The sequence below is a fragment of the Schistocerca americana genome, chromosome 8 (genome assembly GCF_021461395.2).
Source record: "Schistocerca americana isolate TAMUIC-IGC-003095 chromosome 8, iqSchAmer2.1, whole genome shotgun sequence".
Lineage (NCBI taxonomy): Eukaryota > Metazoa > Arthropoda > Insecta > Orthoptera > Acrididae > Schistocerca > Schistocerca americana.
This window is the reverse complement of record NC_060126.1, coordinates 269,634,586-269,657,691: the sequence shown is the minus strand read 5'-3', so window position 1 is coordinate 269,657,691 and position 23,106 is coordinate 269,634,586. Positions and strand designations below refer to the sequence as shown.

The following is a 23,106-nucleotide window of genomic DNA, read 5'->3' as shown; positions in this document are numbered from 1 at the left end:
CCTTGAAGTAATTGATTCGTAGCAGTTTGTTATGTAACTGTTGTGCCAACTGCTGCTCAAATTGCTGTCGCAGATGCAGTATGATGTGCAGTGGCATAAGCCAACATTATGGTCTTCCCTTTCAGCACTGCCATATGGCCATCCAGAGCTTCTGCGGTCTTCTTGCGACATTCTCATGTTCACCACTGCCAGCAATCATGTGCAACTGCTACATTTCTGACAAGTCTTTCTGCAATATTGTAGTAGGAACATTGATCTTCCTGTAGCCCTATTACATGACAGTGTTAAAACTCTGTGAGGTGTTAATAAGGGCATCTTTTGTCATCTTACAGGCATTCTTGCTTAACATTAACTCACCATGTCCAATTTCAAAGGTAACTAACGCTCACAACTGTTACAGTGTGTATTTGAAGCAAACCTGATTTGCATCTTCACTGTGGCACTACCAGCGTAACTCTTATGCAACTGGCATGAAATCTGAATAGACATAATCTATCGGGTGTAGAAACACACCTATCTACTTTCATTTATGGTGCACAACTCCTCCTTCGGGTTGCAATTTTTTTCCATCAGTGTATCTGTTTTATCTACGTCTACAGTACATGGATACTCTGCAAATCACACCTAAGTGCCTGGCAGTCCATTCATCAAAACACCTCCACAATAATTCTCTATTATTCCAATCTCTAACAGCATGCGGAAAAAATGAACATCTATATCTTTCTGTGCGAGCTCTGATTTCCCTTGTTTTATGATGATGATCATTTCTCCCTATGTAGGTCAGTGTCAACATATTTTCACACTTAGAGATTTGCAACTTCAATTTTGTGAGAAGATTCCACCACAATGAAAAACGCCTTTGTTTTAATGGTGTTCATTCCAAATCCTGCATCGTGTTCATGACATTCTCTCCCCTATTTCACAATAATACAAAACGTACTGCTCTTCTCTGAACTTTCTCGATGTACTCTGTTAATCACGTCAGGTAAGGGTCCAAGAGACCACACAGCAGTAATCTCAGAGGATGGACAAAAATAGTGTAGGCAATCTCTTTAGTAGATCTGTTACATTTTCTAAGTGTTCTACCAATAAAAAACAGTCTTTGGTTTGCCTTCCCCACAACATTTTCTGTGTATTCTTTCCAATTTAAATTGTTTGTAATCGTAATTCCTAGGTATTTAGTTGAATTTACGGCCTTTGGATTAGATTAGGTAAGGTATTTAATATTGTTTCACAGGCCCACAAGCCCACCACTAACAAAAAAGTAATTATCTCAATTAATTGTTGGATGCCTGAAGTCTCCAATAATGACAGAATGACTGGGGAACATATGTACTAATGAGCTGATGTTTTTCCTAATGTTTTTGATTACATCTGTGAGTGTGTCTGGCTTTGATGGAAAGGCTCATACAAGTTTATGCTCACTCTTGATACTGAGTCTTGCTCAAGCAATCTTGCAAGTAGCTTCAATTTCTATCTCATTGGATTTGAGTTTTTTGTGTACTGTGACAAATACATTACCTAAATTTTACATTAGCCTATCCTTTCAATATACAACTAGATTTATCTCAAAATCTTGCAGAAGTCAATTTTGGATGTAGCCAGCTTTCTGAGCTCCACCGCTTTTTTTGAGTGCCTCATACTTTGGCTCTTTGTTATGAATGCTTCAGCAGTTGGCGGCAAGGATTTTAATAGTCCCATCTGTGGGGAGGATTTCACATCTTACACTAATGAGCACCATTCACTCTGAGAATAAAGAGGGAAAAAATGTCAAAACAGCTTCATTCCAATGTACACAAAGGAGGATGATAATTTAACATGTCATGACATCAAGATCATTAGAGATGTGGTATAATCTTTAATCTGAAGAAGGTGTGGCGTCGATCCATGGATCGATAGGCCAGAACATCATATGTGTACTATGTCTTCGAATTGATCTTTGTTTTGTATACTTCTGGGACCTCAGTTCCCGCCTAGTCTTCAACCTGTACGTTTGTCGTGTAATAAAAGCACTGATGATTAGAAGAGAGAACTGTGGTCATTACCTTACCACCTTGATATCTCCTTCAGTGGTGACCCCGAAGTTCAAATAATCCGTCGAACCGAGTACAAAGTGACTACCGCGCTAGCTTCCGCGTGGACCTTAGTCCGCTACAAAATGGCCTTCTACAACACGCCGCTGCCGCCGCCCGGATTTCACCAACAACAGCCAGACGTGAATTTCCTCAGTCCTATAGCCTCGAGAACCCAAGGACCTCGTCAGGTACAGTGGTTTTGAACATGACGCCTCAACTGCAGTCTGCTGACACTGAAACTATGGACCTTATTTCCAATCACAGCTCGTCCTCAAACCTGTGCGATCCACCTTGCCCGGTGTCATAGGCGAGGTTTGGTGTGACGAATCAACTGGTACGCTGCGTCCCTTCATACCCAAACCTCTACAGAGAGAAGTGTTCGACAAATTACACAACCTAGCTCATCCAGGTGTGAGAGCCTCTACCAGAATTATTTCAGAGCGCTTCGTCTGGCACGACGTGTGTCGGGTCTGCCAAGACTGAGCCCATGCCTCCATTCCGTGCCAACAAAATAAAGTTTCGCGGCACACATCGCCCCCACAAGGCAGCTTCACCGCTCCTCCCAGTCACTTCCAGCATGTTCACATCGACTTGGTGTGCCCCCTCACCCCCTCCGAGGGTTACAGATACGTGCTATCTATTATAGACAGAACCTCTCGTTGGGTGGAAGCTGCCCCGCTACCCAATATTACATCCGAATCAGTAGCATGATCCTTCATAGACACTTGGATTTCACGCTTTGGCTCCCCTGTTTACCTGACGACCGACCAAGGCCATCAATTTGAGTCTGCCTTGTTTTCTGAACTATGTAGGCTGTGCGGCATCAAGAAAATTCATTCAACAGTATACCACCCCCAAAGCAACGGCCTCGTGGAACACTGGCATAGGACACTTTAAGACGGTCCTACGTTACCATGGCCTCCTTTGGATGGAAGCCCTGCCATTCATCTTACTCGGTTTGCGGACCACTTTCAAGGAAGACCTTAAAGGCTCAGTGGCAGAGTTCGGACCAGTCCCTTACACTGCCAGACAAACTTGTTGCTTCTACTCCAGTCGCCAAACAGTCCGAACTGCCATCCTTGGTAGAACAGGTGAGGTTACACTGTAACAAGCTTCAACTCCCGCCCCCATCCAGCTACACTCCGCTGCACACATATGTTCCCAAGGTGCGCGACACTTGCGAATTTGTGTTCCTTCGCGATGACACTGTCAAAGCCCTGTTACAGCCCCCTTACACAGGCCCATACAGAGTTGTCAAACGAACCAGTAACACAATGGACATCGAAATTAAGAGCTCAGTAACTACTGTCTCCCTCAACAGGGTTAAACCTGCTCGCGTCGAGTTTTCCCCTTCCTCACCCACCGTTGAAGAGACCACGCTCTCTGGCCACTCTTGGCCTTCTTCCTCTGCTCACGATTCGAGTAAACTCACGCCTATACCGGCCCCATCAACGAGTCCACACTCATTCTGGGGTTTCCCGCCTCCCGGCTCCAATAGCAGAGGGCCCCAGCTCCCAGGGCTCTAATATAACAGTTCCATCTTCATGTGACAGCACACCGCGCCACTCTTCTAACCGGTGCAGCCCGCAGGTTCCTGCCACGCCCTCTAAGACCTCACCATCTGAGACTCACCCCTCTACTCGCAGCACACCACCCTCATCGTGCTACGGTTTCCCCACCCCACTGGCTCAGCATACCTCTCCGTTAGCAGGCGCCACTTACGAGCTCTCTACCCACGTTCATCCTAATGACATTTGTGGTTTATCTGTCGTCGTTAGTGGTGATACCGCATTAGTGCTGCTTATGTGTGACGATTAGTGTGACTCGTTAGGTGGTGTGTCACAACGTGTAATGAAGCGTTTCAAAATCTCTCGAAGTGCTGCATGTGGCAACCTAAGTGCTTACGTTACGCCAAGTGGAAAGGTGATCATTAGGTTCCCTGCCGACGACACCCTTCCACACCAGCGCTCCGGCACCGGACAACCACTACAACCGCTGACGTCGCTTCAAGACTTCAGCATCAGCATTCCAGGATTTGCTCCACGCTCTAAGCTGATTTCGGGGAAGTGTGACACCTAGCAAAGTTCTGAAGTATGTTGTTTAGAATTGCTACAAGTTTGCAGATGCCTGTGAAATAACATATACAGAATCAATGTGCAAGGCACTGTTGCTGTCACAAATTGAACTGTACTAACCCGTAAAGCTAATTCTCAATTTAATTTGATTTGAAACATGATCATGATATCACAAAACTCTCATCAGCTACTTTTCCACTGATCAAAATGTTAGCTATGGCCTATGTCAAATGATACGGCTGGTTCATTACTAACTCCTACAAGTCCAATGCGCCTACTGTATTCAGTGATCTTGCTAAACAGAGAGGTCTATTCAAATTATGTTAAGTTTATTTCCATTTATACCTTCTAACAAGATATAACCTGCGCTTCTCTCGTCTTATTTCAAGAGTATACAGTTCTAGCTTTGCTGATAACATTTTGTCCTCTAAACTAAAATTTACAACTACATTATCCAGAAGTGAAACAGCGCTTGACAAACCAAAATTTCACAAAGTAAGTTAACATATTTTCAAGGAATGGGGTAACTCACTGATAAAAATCACATTTATATCGTTTGATTTGCAGATGACAAGCTATCAGTGCTGGGCACCATATAGATGGTCCTGCAAAACTGTATAATGTAAAATCACGGTAAGAACAAAACCTCTCTTTAGGCCTCATTTTGTTAGATCAGTTACATCCTAAATTACGATACCTTTACACTGTTTTCAATAAAACAAAACCCACTGAGGGTGGCACAGAGGTGCTGGAACGTGCTGGGGTAGCAAGAAAACACAGTGTGTTTGCATTGAAGGCAGAATCTATATCCAATAATTATCTGGAGCTTGGGCATTTGTTCTCTGCTGTCTTTACAACATGAACCTACATGGCAGTAAGATAAATGCAACAATACCAATTTAGTGGTGTGCAACTGATATTATTTACTTACCCCTATTAGTAAAAAGCATATAGTAATGAATTCTACAAAGAACTGTCCGTTAAATTTTACTTACAGCAGTGGCGGCGTAGTGTGCTAATGTTGGCAATGTGCAATCTATCTTCACAAGCACACTGAGAATGTGAATCAAAGTTTTTCAATTAAATCACGGGAGAAGGTAGGTGGCTTAACATTTATTCGTAACAATGATACACTTACCACCTCCCACAACTTAATTTAGAAACACTGACCCACTTAATCAGTGTGCTTGTCCACTTGTCCAGATCAATTGCACACCGCCAACATCAGTACATTATACTGTAGCTGCTTTAAGTAAAATTTTACCCACAAAATATTTAAACTTGCCATAGACACTGCAAAAGAAAATATGTCCTGTTATTAAACAATACAGAGAAAATAGACTATAACATAACAAGAACAAAAATGACAGAGACAAGCAACCATCGAAAGACCATTCAGTAAGAGACAAATTGTCTACCATTTCAGCCAATGTAATGATGAACTTCCCAAATGACTGTCAAATACACTAATGTAGAATTTCGGACTACATTAGGAAAAGCTATATGCTAGGATCCAACATTGATGTGTGTATAATCAACTGAAATTACTGTTTCATGTGAAAAGCAAACAACCCTACACCCACTGTGTTTTGAAGACATTTATTGCAGCACAGCAGCAGATAGAAAATCAGTTGCATAATTTGAAGGCATAAAAGCAGCATATCTTTACTGCACTAAAACCATGTGTGTTCAAATTTCAGATGATAATCAACAAGCATAAAATTTACAGTAATGATTCATTTAGGTCTAACTAATGTACATATCAAGATATAAGGATGACACATGAAGACAGCAGGCAAAAAAGAAATAAAGCAATCTCATGATAGCGGAAATAAATCCCACACAACCATTTTTTATGTTAAAATGCTTTTTAAACCAGAAACCTTCCAAACATGTGACATCTTTTGAGTAAGTTAACACACAGTAGCACATCACTATGCCTTACACGTGATTTTATCTGTATAGCCTCCTCTGTTAGCAGTTATACACTATACTTCTGAAAGAGTGGAATACTGTGAGACAACGCAAGAAAGAAAGATCTGTCAACATTTTATTACTATCATGCAATGAATGACACTTTTGAAGCATTATGGTTAATATACAGTGAAAACGTTTGACTTGTAGGTGATCCCTGAAGACAAACATTCTTTGCTTTCAGCAGTATTCATTTTCTGTTTACCATGCATGACAACCTCTTAAGCATTGATATTAATTTCGTATTTACGGACCTCGATGTCTCTTCCCTCAAATAATTTAGATAGTGCAGAATAAATGCTCCTCTCGTGCATTTTGTCTCTTGCAGCGTCGATGACCATTGTCCCTACAAAAAGAAAACTAGTTACAACCGTTTAGGATCATCTTCGCAATATGTTATTCGACACTAAATACATGAAAATATGACTCATTATTTGAAAAAGAAAATTAAATTACTAACACTACACTCTCTTAATGTCAACCAGGCAATGACATCCTCAACATCAACATTCCCGGCTAAAACTTCATTCAATATTTCCGCCGCCATCCCTTCTTATTCATATGACGATTGTTTTAATACTACAGTGGCACATGCAGACTTCGGTGAAAAATAAAAACCATGAAAGCACATGTGTTATTTAAGTAAATGTAGTACTATGTTCACATCTGTGTTAACCAAATACTTTTTTTTCCCTCGTAGCGCTTCTAATTTTAATCTTTGCATTAAACAGCTCCTATAATTCTTTGGACTTGAAATCTCTGGAATTCCCGCGAAAAACATGACAGAAGCGTCATTGGCGGTGAAATTTTAAAGTGTGTGTTTGTAAATGTTATAATCGCAATATTGGCAGACAATGCCGAAAAGAGTGTGTCCATTCGATTTTGATTTCTTCCCACAGCAAAAAATTCATGTTAGCGAAAAAGAAGTGAACTCGGGCGTCCTAATGAAAAACCACATGAAACAGGTACAAGGTAATGGATATGTTTCTGAGTCTGTTCTGACGTGAGTGCAGGTGACAGTGCCCATCGATTTCAGCTATTAATAATCACCATTATTTTTTACAGATAAAACGATTGCCCTGTTGTATAAGGGAGCCAGGCAGTTTACTGATAAATTGAACGCAACCCATGAAAAAAACAATGGGGTGCAAGATTGTACGCATAGCGTACCTGACTCATATAAACAATTGTTTCTAACCAGTAGCTGTCGGTTACAGACATATGGGAAAATTGAGGTAACTTTTTAAAATATACAAACACATTATAAGTCCCATCTCATTTGATGATAGTTCGAGAGGTGTACGGTGTATTAGCGGTCGGATTACCGCCTGTCAACGACAGGTTGTAATTATTTCCATCTACTATACATGGAACTAATTCAGAGTTCCTTAAAATATATTACTGGGTCTACAGTGAAATACGTGTACTATTTAAATAATGTTAACTAATGGATGAGCATAATTTAAAATTGACTTTCACATCTTTTAATACTTAAACTCATTTAATCATAACTGCAAGTGAAAAGAAAAGTTTAACTTTTTCATCAGAAAAGAATAATTTGCTTTAGCTTTGATTGTAATTATTATTAATTTTTTACACAATGTCTTTTCACATCTAGGGGTGCTTGATCTGGTACATCTGGAAAGTAAAGACTTTTCCCCATGTCTGTTGTATGAAGGTATGACACCTTCAAACTGCCTGTCTCTGTAGAACTGAATAAGTTTACAAAATGTGTTACACCTTTTTTGTCAGGAATGTTACTGCAACAAACATTCCAACGTCTAGTTTTGTAAGATCCGGGGCCATTTATGAGATAAATTTCATTATGTTCACGAATGGCTGAGTTACGATCCTCTAGAGGAGATCAACTAATTCCTGACTAGGCCTACCTATTTCTTCCATGTGTTCTGCATATTGTTAAGGTTCAGAGTCAGGTATGTCATGTAGAGAAAAAGCACAGTCAGATTCATTGCTGCTGTGACGGTTATTCCTCTGAGTGTTCTTCATTCTAAGAGTCCTCTCAATTTGTTTCATTGCAGAGGCACTCAGAAGAGATTGGTGGTTTGCCAAGTGTGATTTGTCAACAGCTTCTCCTGGTGCCGTAAGCAACAGCTCTCCTCCTTCATTCATCTCCTCTTCAATGGACTCTGACTATAACTTCTGTGACAGGCTTGAGGGCAATTCATGAGTGAATCACCAATTCTGGTAGGTGTACTGTTGCCATCAGCTCTTTCTGCATCTGGGATTCAAGAACAAAATTCTTCTGCATTTAGTGGCACAATGCCACATTTCTTGAACCCAGATATGATGTTCGCTTTCATTTTCTCTCCTTTCTTCAAAGCAATGAGAAGTTTTGACAACTGTTTGGGAAATGCTGTTTTTTCAAGTGACTTGGAACTAGATTAGTTTCTCATCTTATAAACTGACAGTATGGCTCTCCATTTCCTATTACAGGGAGCAAAGACTGAAACATCCAGAGGTTGACACGGATGAGTGGAGGCTGGGGACAAGAACACAAAATGAATGTCATGAGTTCTGCATGCCTTGATTACTCTTATATTCACAAGGTTACTAAGAGTGTCTCCTTTTAAACATTTGGGGCCAGATAGATTTTTTGCCCATGCCACAACAACATAAACCACTTTTCAAAATGCAGAGCATGAAACCATCCACTTGCTGTATTGCCATATTTTGTTCCTTTCAGTCCTCCTAAAAATCCACAACTCCGAAAGCTGCTTTGAATGATAAACCATGAAAGGAGGAAGCAGTTCTCCTTATGCCGAAGGCGGAAACCTTAAAGACATAATAGCTTTGGTAGAGTTTATAACTCTTTCTGGATAGTTACATCCCCTACGATATCCTTTTTTTTTTTTTTTTTTACCCTGTATGATCGGTCAAATTTGTATTGTCATAATTGAATATGTGGGATGGAGGTGTTCCTTCTGACGAGTCTTTCAAGTGACTAAAGTATGCTTTAAGCTGATCTCTTTGAGTGCTAGCTCTAAATGGGGAATATTTTAGCACTTACGTGAAGAAAATTTTTACATTGTTTCACAAAAGAATAGTACCAGTCATCACCAGGTTAAGTTAAAGTGTGAAATCTGCTTCCCCATCGAATCCAAGAAATTTTCCATGATGAGCCGTAGATCAAGAGCATCAAGAGACATTCCCCAATCTGCACACATGAGGATTTGTTCAAGGTTCTCCTCCTCTTCTTCTTCACTTCTCAGTGCAGTCTGACGTTGCCAAGTTATGTTATTATGCTAAATACACCACACAATTTTATTTTTAAAAGTGATTCTGAAATGTAGTTATGTACTGCACTGAACAAAAGAAATAGTTTCCAGTTACCTTGGAATGCTTAGGCAGACTACAGAAAATGTGTTTCACAAGTTGAAAGAAAAAGCACTGACAAAGACCAGGAAACAATGAATAAACGTAAAATGGGCACCAAATGCGTCATTCATTGTTGTCTTGTGCAGTGAAAGCATTGGCGCCTCTATTGGATGATCCAGGGACTTGCTAGGGTGCCAAAGGTGTTCTTATTCAAAAAGTGGCAAAGTTGCCCCAGTTTACAGTACACACCCTCTAGGCTTCAACTGTGAATTTATAAAAAATGTAACAATATTATGAAAAGGGAAATTCTACTCACCATATAGTAGAGATGGTGAGTCACAGAAAGGCACAACAAAAAGACTGTCACAATATAAGCTTTCGGCCATCAATGCCTTAATTGATAATAGACGACACACGCACACGCAACTCCCACACACGACTGCAGCCTCTGGCAGCTGAAGCTGTGGCTTCAGCCAGAGGTTGCAATCATGTGTGTGTCGGTTGCATTTGTGTGTGTGTGTGTGTGTGTGTGTGTGTGTGTTTTCAACAAAGGCCTTGATGGCCAAAAGATTATATTGTGACAGTGTTTTTGTTGTGCCTATTTGCGACTCAGCATCTCTGCTATATGGTGAGTAGCAACTGTCCTTTTCATAATATTTTTACATTCCATCCTGGGTTTTCCATTGTTTAATTTATCAAAAATGGTTAGCTTAAGGACAGTGCTATTTGGCAGTTTTTCTATTAAGACATATAGTTATCTATGTACCATATGAGACTAAATCCTGAATTGGTCACCTTAGGATCCATGAAAATATCCATGATTTTACACGGAATGACCCTTAGTCCATACGTCCTTTGGGTGCCACAGATGATGTCTTACACAAAAATGTGTTTAGTCAGACATTGTCAGCCTGTATTATGAACCATAACAATTAACTCACATCTGAATATCAGAAGTTTACGAAGTACGCTAATAATCATCTTCAAAACTTTGTCACTAACGGGACAGCAAGTGAGCATAGCATTGAATGTCCACCATTATTTTACAAGAACTATCTAAATTATGCACATATTTTCTTTTGAAAAATATTGAATTAACACTAATAAAACAATCCTCTACACAACAAAACACCAATAAATGTTACATTATTAATATTTACATATAAGAATTGCACTGTTCAAAAAGATTCCGGGCTTGCAGCCGGTCGTCGTAAACTTCATTGCACGATATTTCGGCTCGACAACTGCCAGCCATCTTCAGGTGAGCTGAACGAGGATTGACGAAGACGTTCTCTGCTCCATCTTACATAGTGCGCTGATAGTAATGCACACGTGTGTTGCAGTCACGGAGACAGAAGGGCCACACCGCCCAGCGACAGTGCCCTCGCTGGTGGAACTGCAATACTCAGCTGCTGTCGGTGTTGTCGCTGGCCATAGCTATCAAAGTCTTCTGGCGTCTTTGTCTCGAGCAAATTTCGTAGATTACGGGATTCCATGAGTTATTCAATTGGTAACAATTGTCACGATTCATTATATTTCCCGCAATGGGTATTTCAACGTATTCTTTGATAATGGAGTCCCAGAAAGTTGCTGTGGCCAAAATCGAAGTTTTGTAGTACTCCATTGAATGTCTGTTAGAAATACAATGTTCTGCAACGACAGACTTACTGGGTTGCAGTAGAAGAGTGCAACATTGCTGTTCTGTACAACGCTCTTCCACTGTATGTGTTGTCTGTCCTATATAGGCCATACCACATTGACGCGGTATTTTGTGAATTCCCGCCTTCCGCAGTAATAAATCATCCTTCACTGATCCCAGCAAATCCGAAACCTTAGAAGGTAGATGAAAAACCACTTTCACGTGAAAATTATTAAGAATCCTCGCTATCTTGAAGTAGATATTTCCAAGAAAGGAAGAAAAGCTAGGGACTTGGCTGGTGCATTCTCCTCTTTATCCACTTCCCAGTTCCTGGCTTTAGTTGAGAAGGCCCTGTTAATTTGATGGGTTGAGTATCCATTGTCTCTGAACACCGTCCTTAAATGTGCAAGTTCCTTAGGCAAATTCTCTGCATCCAACACCATATGTGCCCTGTGCACAAGGGTTTTAAGTACACTCGTGGTCTGGGATGGGTGATGGCAACTTGAAGATTGCAAGTACAAATCAGTGTGAGTGGGCATATGATGGACAGAATGTCCCACCGAGCCATCACTCTTCCGTTTAACCAATTCCTGGATGTTTTGGTTAAAATAAGAAAATTATAAAATCCCTCAAAAATTAAAGCTCATCCGGTTTTGATAGTGTTTACAATAAAGTAATAAAGGTTCATTCCCATGTAAAAAGCCCAGTCTTACCTGAAACATGTGATACTTCACTAACTCATGGTATTTTTCCAGAGAGACTGTAATATGCTGTTGTCAAACCACTCTTTAAGAAAGGCGACAAGAGAGATGTCAATAACTAGTGACCCGTTTCACTGCTGACATCATTTTCCAAAATTTTTGAGAAGGCGATTTAGTCTAGAGTAGTATCTCACTTTAGCAACAACTCCAGGGGGCTCGCCGCTCTTTGGTGGGTTCATGCTTGGCTACCACAGGGTCCCAGCCAATGCAGCATCTTTTCCCTTCCGTGCTGCATGTGTATCCTTTTGCTGTTCCTTTTCCTCTTCCTTGGGCAACTTGTCTGGGGCAGTTTTGGGAATTTGTTCCGTATTTTCAGTAGCTATCATCAGAACAGTCTCACCACTGTTGTTTGTTCCTTTTTTCTTTCTTTGTTCACCCTCGCCTCTCCTTGCTCTGGTTCGGCATTTGAGGTTCCTCTTTTTCTTCTTCTTTTTCTTTTCTGTATGCTCCTGAAGGCCAGCTCACAAGATCTGGGCATTCACAGAGGGTGGGTTTGCTGGTAGTTGGGAGCTCCAACGTTAGGCACTTAATGGGGCCCCTTAGGAACATGGCTGCCAAGGAGGGGAAGGAAGCCAGTGTTCACCCTGTGTGCATACCAGGGGGAGGGGGGAGTCACTGCAGATGTGGAAAGGCTCTCTCTGGTTGTGGGCGGCTAGCGGAAATTGAAAAGACTGCCAGTCTTGCTTGTGAGATTAAGGTGGAGCTCACTATCTGCAGCATCGTTGATAGAACCGACTGTGGTCCTTTGGTGCAGAGCCGAGTGGAGGGTCTGAATCAGAGGCTAAGGTGGTTCTGCGACCGTGTAGGCTGCAGATTCCTTGACTTGCACCATCAAGTTGTGGGTTTCTGGGTTCTGCTTAATAAGTCAGGAGTCCTCTACACACAGGAAGTGGCTACATGAGTTGTTGGGGCTGTGTGGAAGGGATAGGCAGTTTTTAGGTTAGAGGGCCTCAGGGAACCACAGAAAAGGCATCCGTCTAAAAGGGGGCAGGTAAAACACAGCAAGTTAGTTGTAGACATGGTTGGTATTGTAGTTGTAAATTGTTGTAACTGCATTGGAAAAGAACCAGAGCTCCAACCCTAATAGAAAGTACTGAAGCTCAAATAGTTATAGGTACAGAAAGCTGGAAAAAAAGTTCAGCAGAAATTTTTTCTGACTATCTGACAGTGTTGCCTTGTAGTGAAATTGAAGTAGATAGTTCGTGCGAAATAGTATGCGTAGAGGTTATACTTGACAATAAGACTAAGCTATTAATTGGGTCATTTTACCAACCCCCTGACTCGGAAGATATAGTTGCTGAACAGTTCAAAGAAAACTTAAGTCTCATTTCAAATAGGTACCCCAGTCATACAATTATGGTCGGGGGTGACTTTAATCTACCCTCGATATGCTGGAAAAATTATACGTTTAAAGCCGGCGGCAGGCATAAAACGTCACCCGAAATTGTACTGAATGCTTTCTCAGAAAATTATTTTGAACAATTAGTTCATGAGCCCACTCGAAGCGTAAATGGTTGCAAAAGCATGCTTGACCTCTTAGCCACAAATAATCCTGGACAAATAGTGAGTATCGTGATGAATACAGGGATTAGCGACTACAAGGAAGTAGTTGCTAGGCTGAACACTGTAACTCCTACAACCATCAAAAAGAAATGCAAAGTATATCTATTTTAAAAAAGCTGATAAAAATGCTCTTAACGCCTTCTTAAGGGACAGTCTGCACTCCTTCCGATCTGATCATGTAAGTGTAGAAAAGTTGTGGAATGATTTCAGAGAGATAGTATCGACAGCAGTTGAGAGATATATACCACATAAATTAATAAGTGATGGTACTGATCCCCCATGGTACACAAAATGGGCCAGATCACTGTTGCAGAAGCAGTGAAAAAAGCATGCCAAATTTAAAAGAATGCAAAATCCCCAAGACTGGCAAAGTTTTGCAGAAGTTCGAAATACAGTGCGTACTTCAATGCAAGATGTTTCAGTAATTTCCGGAACAAAACCCTGTCTCAAAATCTGGCGGAAAACCCAAAGAGATTCTGGTCATACATAAAGCACACCAGTGGCAAGACGGAATCAATATCTCCACTGCACGATAACAATGGTGAAGTCACTGATGACGGTGCCACTAAAGCAGTTATTAAACATGATTTTCCAGAACTCCTTCGCCAAAAAAGACAAAGTAAATATTCCTGTATTCCAATCAAGAACAACTGCCAAGTTGAGAAACTTAGAAATAGATATCCTCGGTGTCGCAAAGCAGCTTAAAACCCTTAATAAAAGCAAGGCTTGTGGTCCAGATTGTATACCAGTTAGGTTCCTCTCATAGTACGGTGATACAATAGTTCCATATTTAGCAATTACAATCACTCGCTCATAGAAAGATCTGCACCTGAAGACAGGAAAATTGCTCAAGTCACACCAATACCCAAAAATAGAAGTAGAAGTAATCCGTTGAATTACAGGCCCATATCACTAACGTCGATTTGCAGTAGGGTTTTGGAACATATACGTATTTGAACATTATGAAGTACCTCGAAGAAAATGATTTATTGACACATTGTCAGCACAGATTCAGAAAATATCGTTCTTGCAAAACACAACTAGCTCTTTATACTCGTGAAGTAATGAGTGCTATCGACAGGGGATGTCAAATTGATTCCATATTTTTAGATTTCCAAAAGGCTTTCGACATTGTTCCTCACAAGCATCTTCTAACCAAACTGCGTGCCTATGGAATATCGCCTCAGTTGTGCGACTGGATTAAAACAAATTGCAAAATGATTTAGATAAGATATCTGCATGGTGCGAAAAGTGGCAATTGACCCTGAATAAAGAAAAGTGTGAAGTTATTCACGTGAGTACTAAAATAATCCACTAAGTTTCGATTATGCGATAAGTCACACAAATCTGAAGGCTATACATTCAACAAAATACTTATGGATTACATTTACAAATAACCTAAACTGGAACGATCACATAGATAATGTTGTGGGTAGAGTCAAACAAAGTACACTTAAAAGGTGCAACAGGTCTGCTAAAGAAACTGCTTACACCACACTTGTCCGCCCTATTCTGGAGTATTGCTGTGCCGTGTGGAATCCGCATCAGATGGGACTGATGGAAGTACAAAGAAGGGCAGCTCATTTTGTGTTATCGTGAAGTAGGGGAGATAATGCCACAGACATGATACATGAATTGGAGTGGCAATCATTAAAACAAAGGTGTTTTTCGTTGCGACGGGATCTTCTCATGACATTGCGAAAACTTTCTGTTGGCACCCCCCTACATAAGGAGAAATGATCATCACTATAAAATAATGAAATTAGGGCTCGCACAGAAAAAATTAAGTGCTTGTTTTTCCCGCATGCCGTTTGAGAGTGGAATGGTAGAGATACAGGTTGAAGGTGGTTCATTGAACCCTCTGCCAGGCACTTTATTGTGAATAGCAGAGTAATCATGTAGATGTATATTTACTCACTATGAGCCTATATTCTTCACAGTAAACGTGTACCAAAAGTAAACAGAATGAAGCCAATGATTCAAAGAGACTCCCAGCTGCACCACAGTTCCACAGCATTTCACATGCTGAAGACGGTCAGTCCTCTGTTACTGTAAATCTATTTATTATTCAGAAAGGTATTGATGCAGTTGCTGGCCCTGTGAAATCCTGCTCTCATTTATGAAATGGCACTTTGCTTTTGCAGACTACTTCTGATTCTCAAGCACAACTACTTGCCGCTTCACTTGTCCATGGCTATCCTGTTCGTATCGAGGCCCATAGAATGCTGAATTCTTCCCGTGTTGTTATTTACACTAGCTGCTCAATGGTCTGACCGAGGCAGATATCCAAACATACGTCTCTGATCAGTGTGTCATTGCTGTCCATTGGGTAATGAGAAAAGTAGATGCCTGGCATGGTCTCTTTCTCACTTTTGATAGAGGGGTGGTTCCATCAAAGATGAAAGCAGGTTATGAAGTTATCAGAGTCCAACCGTACATTCTGAACCTGATGTGCTGCTACCAGTGTCATCGTTTCAACCACACTCGAATGTCCTGTTGACACCTGGCCAAATGTGTAACCTGTGGTAGGGGTGCTCATGACGACAATTTTTCGCCTCCTTCTCCTCATGGTACCTAGTGGAATGGCAACCATGCCGCTGCCTCTCAAGATTGTCCCGTGTGTCTTGAAGAGTAGGCTCTTTTGGAGATCTGGGTGAAGGAAAAAGTGCCTTACCCAGTTGCTTGCGAGTTGTTGGCTAGTCGCAAACCCTGCATTCTACCATCTGGCACTTACAGTACCGTTCTTGCTACATCCTGCTCCACTGAGGACATTGATACGCAGACCTGTCACCTGAAATTCAGCACCACAGTTGTAAAATCGCCCAGCATCATTGGTAGCATCCCCATCTCCTCCTCCAGCTCTGCAACAAACCACCAAACTTTCGCCTCACGGGCAAAGTCGCCTGCTACACAACTAGCAGGGTGGAAGGGTAGAAAGGACAGTAGAAATACTTCTGCGAAGACTTTCTAAGTCCCTCCAGCCAACAAACATCAGAGTCTTCCTCTGCCAACCAGAAAGGCTCCAAGGAGTCAAACAAAGGCAAATTGTTTTCTCCTTCGCTGACTCGGAGATCCTTGCCCGGACTACCTCTGTGTTGCCAACGCACATCACCAACTGTTTTTCTGCCCTGGACTCCACAGACTGACAGAAGGAGAGTGCCAATGCCTCTGTAGATCTCATTGAGCAGGATCCTCCAGCCTCTGCGCCCTGTAGCAGTGAGTCTTCGATGGATGGCACTCGGTAGGCACTGAGGTGACACCCCTTCATTTTTTCTCTCCTCCTCTTTCCTCCTCCAATGGAAAGGTTGCGGCCTTTGATCCAACAAAGAGGACTTAAGGCTGCTCTTATAATCACAGCGTCCACTTATTATCTGCCTCCAGGAAACAAAATTGCGTCCTCACGACTGCTTTGAGCTCTCGCATTTCTTCCCAGTCCATTTTGATCTTCCCCCTGAGGACGGCACTACTAGTCATGCTGGAGTCATGCTGGTCATCTGTGATGATGTTCATACTCAACCAATCTCCCTGACTACCTGTCTTCAGATTGTTGCAGTCGGCATTATCCTTTCTCACTTGACATTTCCCCTTTGCACCATTTACATCTCTCAGTCCTTCAGTGTCACCAGGGCAGACTTCCTCCAGCTTATTGTGCAGCTCCTTCACCGTTCTCTGCTGCTCGGTGATTTTAATGCACACCATCCCTTTGGGGTTCTCCCAGAACCCATCAGAGAGGTGCCCTCTTGGCTGACCTTCTTAACTGACTAACCTCCTCTGCCTTAACACAGGAGCACCCATGTTCCTTTCTGACTCCACATACTCCATTCCCATTTGGACCTATCCTTCTGCATTGTCCAACTTGCCCATTGTCTCGAGTGGTCCATTCTCTGCGACACATAGTCTAGTGACAATTTCCCGTGTGCTGTCTGTTTGCTGACCCCTACCTCATCTATGTGCACACCCAAATGACAGCTTTGTAAGGTGGACTGGAGGCTTTACTCCTCCCTGGTGACCTTTGACGACCTCCCTGGTGACCTTTGATGAACAACATTTCTCCAGCTGCGATGACCAGGTAGAATATCTTACAAACATTATCCTTACCGCCACAGAACATTCCATTCCTCGCACTTCCTCTTTATTGCGCAGTGTTCCAGTCCCTTGGTGGAATGAGGCATGCCGCAACGCGCAATTCGTGTGCGGAGACATGCTCTCCACATTTTTAACCGTCATTCTACAATGGCAAACTGCATTCATTATAAACAGTAGCGTGCACATTGTCGTCACGTTCTTCGGGATAGCAAAAAAGCTAGCTGGATTTCATTTACTAGTTCTTTTAACAGTTCCACTCCATCTTCCATCACATGGGCCAGCTTCAGACGACTCTCTGGGACCAAGGTCCAGTCCCCAATTTCCAGCCTGACATTAGCACATGATGTCATAGGGACCCTATTGCTATCTCCAACACCTTGCGCTGCCATTTTGCGGAGATTTCGAGCTCCTCACACTATCATCCTGCCTTCCTCTGTCAGAAACGAGTGGAAGAGGCTTGGGCAGTACCCTCATCTTCTCAGAATCGTGTGTGCTATAATGCCGCCTTTACTATGAGGGGGCTAAATCATGCTCTCACCTCATCCTGATCCTCTGCCCCAGGGCCGGATGATGTTCACATTCAGATGTTGCAGAACCTCTCTCTTGCAGGCAAGCACTTTCTCCTTCATACGTGCAATCCCATCTCTCTACATGTGGGGCTTCTTTGGCCACATGCCTCATTTCCTTCAGGAATTTTTAAAAGACCGCGTTTTCAACGTATATGTGGGTTCTGCCTTGTCGGACACCTTTATCCAGGAAAACGGTGTGCCTCAGGGTTCCGACCTGAGCGTCGTCCTCTTTGCTATCGCCATTAACTCTATTATGGCCTGTCTCCCACCAGGCATCTCGGGCTCCCATTTTGTTGACGATGTTGCCATCTATTGCAGTTCTCCATGGACTTGTCTCATTGAGCAGCATCTTCAGCAATGCCTCGATCATCTTTACTGATGGAGTATCAACAGTGGCTTTCGCTTTTCCACTGACAAAACCATTCATATGGATTTATGGCAGTGTAATTGGTTTCTTACACCATCTTTGTCTTTGGCCTGTTGCTCTTCCATTCGTTGAAACTACAAAATTCCTGGAGCTCATGCTTGATAGGAAACTTTCTTGAACCTCCCATGTGACTTACCTGGCCGCCCACTGTACGTGGTCCCTGAATGTCCTATGTGTCCTCTGGTACTTCCTGGGGAGTGGATTGGACAGCCCTACTCCATTTATAGTGGTCCCTTGTTCGTTCAAAACTATACTATGGGTGTATCGTTCATGGATCTGCACATATGTCCATCTTATACTGTCTCAATATGATCTATCATCGTGGCATCTGTTTGGCCACTGGTGCCGTGTACACTAGTCTGGTTGAGAGTCTGTATGCAGAAGCTGCTGAACTACCATTGTCATACCACTGTGACTCTATCGCCATAGTTTAATGACCTTCGCATGGAACTTTGTGATAGTATCTATGAGTACCCTGATGGCTCTCGGACTGACCATGGTGTCGGATGTGCTTTTGTCATTGGCACTGTTGGTTTTCGGTATCAGCTTGCAGAACACTGCTCAGTATTTACAGCAGGCTTCACCCTGTATCCGTACATGCAGTACATCCAGAGACACAGGCATTTTAATTGCGTCACCTGCTCCAACTCTCTCAATGCCCTTCAGAGCCTCTGTGTGCTGTACATCAGCCATCCCTTAGTGCAACAGGCCCAGGAAAGCTGTCACTTGCTCACTCTTGATGGAGCCACTGTGATGTGTATGTGGATTCCTGGTCACATCGGTCTGATGGGAAACAAGGCTACTGATGCTACTGCTAAGGCTGCAGTCCTGGTACCTTGGCCTGCTATTTCTTCCATTCCCTCCAATGATCTCTGTGTGGCCGTCTACCTGCAGGTGTTGTCACTTTGGCATCACCCTAGTCCTCCCTTCATGGGAACGAGCTCCGGGAAATTTAACCTCTCCCTTTGGCTTGGACAACCTCCTCTCGGTCCCCTCGCCATGAGGACATCATGTTAGCTAGGTTGCATGTTGGGCACTGTCTTTTTAGCCATCGCCATGTGTTACATGGTGCTCCCCCATCAATTTGTGCTCATTGTTCTCAACCTTTGACGGTTCACCATTTCCTAATGGAATACCCGTTTTTTAACCACTATGTTCCAATTTATGTTTACTGTGTGAGTTATCGGTCTTTTTAGCAAATAACACGTGGGCAGTAGACCGCGTTTTACTTTTTATCTGTTGTAGCAATATGGTGAAGGACATTTAATCTTTAGTTCAGGACCTCTGTTTCTTTGTGGTGTATTTTATGAACCTTTCTCCAAGTACCTGTTTTCAACTGTCTTTCCTTCAGTTCATTGGGCTTAACGTGTAGTTGCTTTTACCTCTTCTTTTCTTTTTTTCCTCCCCCTTCATATTCTACGGTTCTGACATGGACGCATATGACCCTCATTTTTGTCCTCTAAAACAAAACAAGCAACAGTATTAGCAACAATAATAACCTTAGCAAATCACAGTTTGTGTTTCAGAATGGTTGCTCTACTGAGAATGCCATTTACATGTTCACCCACCTGATTTTAAAAGCATTAAAGAATAAAATAGGGCCAGTTGGTATTTTGTGCAACCTGTCTAATGCATTTGACTTGTGAATCACAGTATTCTCGTAGATAAATTGAACTTTTATGGGGTTGATGGTATAGCCAACCAATGGATAATGTCACATCTGATCAAAAGAATGCAGAAAGTTGTCCTTAGTAATTCAACCAGTATAGTGGCCAAAATGGAAAAACTGGTAGGAACCGACCTCGGCGAAGATCAGTTTGGATTCCGCAGAAATGTTGGAACACGTGAGGCAATACTGACCCTACGACCTATCTTAGAAAATAGATTAAGGAAAGGCAAACCTACATTTCTAATTCTAAAGGTGGCAGGGGTAAAATACAGGGAGCAAAAGGCTATTTACAATTTGTACAGAAAGCAGATGGCAGTTATAAGAGTCGAGGGGCATGAAAGGGAAGCAGCGGTTGGGAAGGGAGTGAGACAGGGTTGTAGCCTCTCCCCGATGTTATTCAATCTGTATATTGAGCAAGTAGTAAAGGAAACAAAAGAAAAATTCAGAGTAGGTATTAAAGTCCATGGAGAAGAAATAAAAACGTTGAGGTTCGCCGATGACATTGGAATTCTGTCAGAGACAGCAAAGGACTTGGAAGAGCAGTTGAACGGAATGGACAGTGTTTTGAAAGGAGGATATAAGATTAACATCAACATAGGAAAATGATGATAATGGAATGTAGTCGAATTAAGTCGGGTGATGCTGAGGGAATTAGATTAGGAAATGAGACACTTAAAGTAGTAAAGGAGTTTTACTATTTGGGGAGCAAAATAACTGATGATGGTCGAAGTAGAGAGGATATAAAATGTAGACTGGCAATGGCAAGGAAAGCGTTTCTGAAGAAGAGAAATTTGTTAACATCGAGTATAGATTTAAGTGTCAGGAAGGCGTTTCTCAAAGTATTTGTATGGAGTGTAGCCATGTGTGGAAGTGAAACATGGACAATAAATAGTTTGGACAAGAAGAGAATAGAAGCTTTCGAAATGTGGTGCTACAGAAGAATGCTGAAGATTAGATGGGTAGATCACATAACTAATGAAGAGGTATTGAATAGAATTGGGGAGAAGAGGAGTTTGTGGCACAACTTGACAAGAAGAGGCGACCGGTTGGTAGGACATGTTCTGAGGCATCAAGGGATCACAAATTTAGCATTGGAGGGCAGCGTGGAGGGTAAAAATTGTAGAGGGAAACCAAGAGATGAATACACTAAGCAGATTCAGAAGGATGTAGGTTGCAGTAAGTACTGGGAGATGAAGAAGCTTGCACAGGATAGAGTAGCATGGAGAGCTGCATCAAACCAGTCTCAGGACTGAAGACAACAACAACAGTCTGGGGGACATAATTCTGACGACTGGTTCCCCAAGGTACAGTCTTAAGTCCACTATTGTTCTTCATATATGTAAACAATCCTCTGTATAAGAAACACAACAATCAACAATATTATGGAAGGGATAGTTGTTACTCACCGTATAGCAGAGATGCTGAGTTGCAGACAGGCACAATGTGAGGTTTCGGCCAACAAGGACTTTGTCGAAAAAAATACAACATACACACACTCATGCAAATGTATTTCGCACACATGATTGCAGTCTCTGGCTGTTGAAGCCAGACTGCAAGCAGCAGTGCATGTTGAGAGAGCCAATTGGGTAGTGGGGGGTAAGGAGGAGGCTGGGGCGGGAAGGGAGACGGATGGCAGGGTAGGGCTGGGGGACAATAAAGTGCTGCTTGTGGGAGTGTACAGGGACGAGATGGAGAGAGGGTAGGGCAGCTAGGTGCAGTTGGGAGGTCAGGCAGAGTTGGGGGGGGGGGGGGGTAGTGCAAAAGGATATAAGTAAAAAGACTGAGGGTGCATTGACGGAATAGAGGGCTGTGTAGTGCTACAATGGGAACAGGGAAGGTGCTAGAAGGGTAAGGACAATGACTAACAAAAGTTGATGCCAGGAGGATTACTGGAACATAGGATGTATTGCAGGGAGAGTTCCTATATGTGCAGTTCAGAAAGCTAGTTTTGGTGGGAAGTATCCAAGTGGCACAGGCTGTGAAGCAATTATTGAAATGTCCCGCTGTTCCTTGGCCACAGTTTGTCGGTGGTCATTCATGTGGGCAGGCAGCTTGTTGGTTGTCATGCCCACATAGAATTCAGCACAGTGGTTGGAGCTTAGCTTGGAGGTCACATGACTAGTCTCACAGGTAGCTCTGCCCTACAACAAGCATAATTAGTTGTTTTTGCAGACGACTCTAGTATTGTAACCACTCCAAGCATACATACAGAAAATGGTAAACAAAAATCATTGCAAATCTTGGGGAGAGACAAATCAGTAATTTTACATATTTTGCATATTTTCATTGAGTAAAGTCATTTGGAATAATGTTCTGGGGTAACTCATGCTCAAGAAAGAAAGTCAGTCTTCATTGCTGTGAGAATTGTGTGGTGCTCACCCATGATCATCATATAGACATCTGTTTAAGGACTTGGGCATTCTGATTACTGCTTCACGGTGTATTTATTCCCTCATGAAGTTTGTTGTACGAGGGTCAGTCAAAAAGTAATGCCTCCTATTTTTTTTTCTACGTTTAATTGTCAGGAAATTTAAATGCAATTACATAGGTTGAAAACCACAACATTGAGGATCATTTTGTCATTTTTCAATGTAATCTCCGCCCATCTCTACAGTTTTGGTCCATCTTTGAACAAGGGCATGTATCCCAGCACGGTAAAAATCACAGCTCTGCTTCCTAAGCCATTGACGCACTGATGTTTTGACGGCCTCCTCATCTTCAAAATGAATCCCACGATGAGCTTCTTTTAGTGGCCCGAACAGATGGAAGTCTGATGGTGCCAGGTCAGGGCTGTATGGGGGATGAGGCAAAACTTCCCATCCAATTTTGACAATCTCATCAGAGGTGTGACGACTGGTGTGTGGTCTTGCATTGTCATGCAAAAGAAGAACATCTGCCATTGATTTTGTTGGGCGAACTCGCTGAAGACGTG

At 42.3% G+C, this 23,106-nt stretch overlaps 1 protein-coding gene across 2 annotated transcripts in view; it reads left to right on the top strand.

Moving 5' to 3' along the window:
* The first annotated feature begins 6,873 nt into the window (after positions 1-6,873).
* The window catches only part of LOC124625769 (apoptosis regulatory protein Siva-like), a 32,514-nt gene continuing 16,281 nt past the window's right edge, over positions 6,874-23,106 (top strand). The window contains exons 1-2 of one of the 2 annotated variants that reach the window (XM_047149208.1): positions 6,875-7,096; positions 7,190-7,359. In XM_047149208.1, coding sequence (XP_047005164.1) covers positions 6,979-7,096; positions 7,190-7,359 — 288 coding nt within the window. In that variant the 5' untranslated portion in view covers positions 6,875-6,978. Of the gene's footprint in view, positions 7,097-7,189; positions 7,360-23,106 lie in introns of both variants that reach the window. The other variant, XM_047149209.1, reaches the window with a different exon arrangement.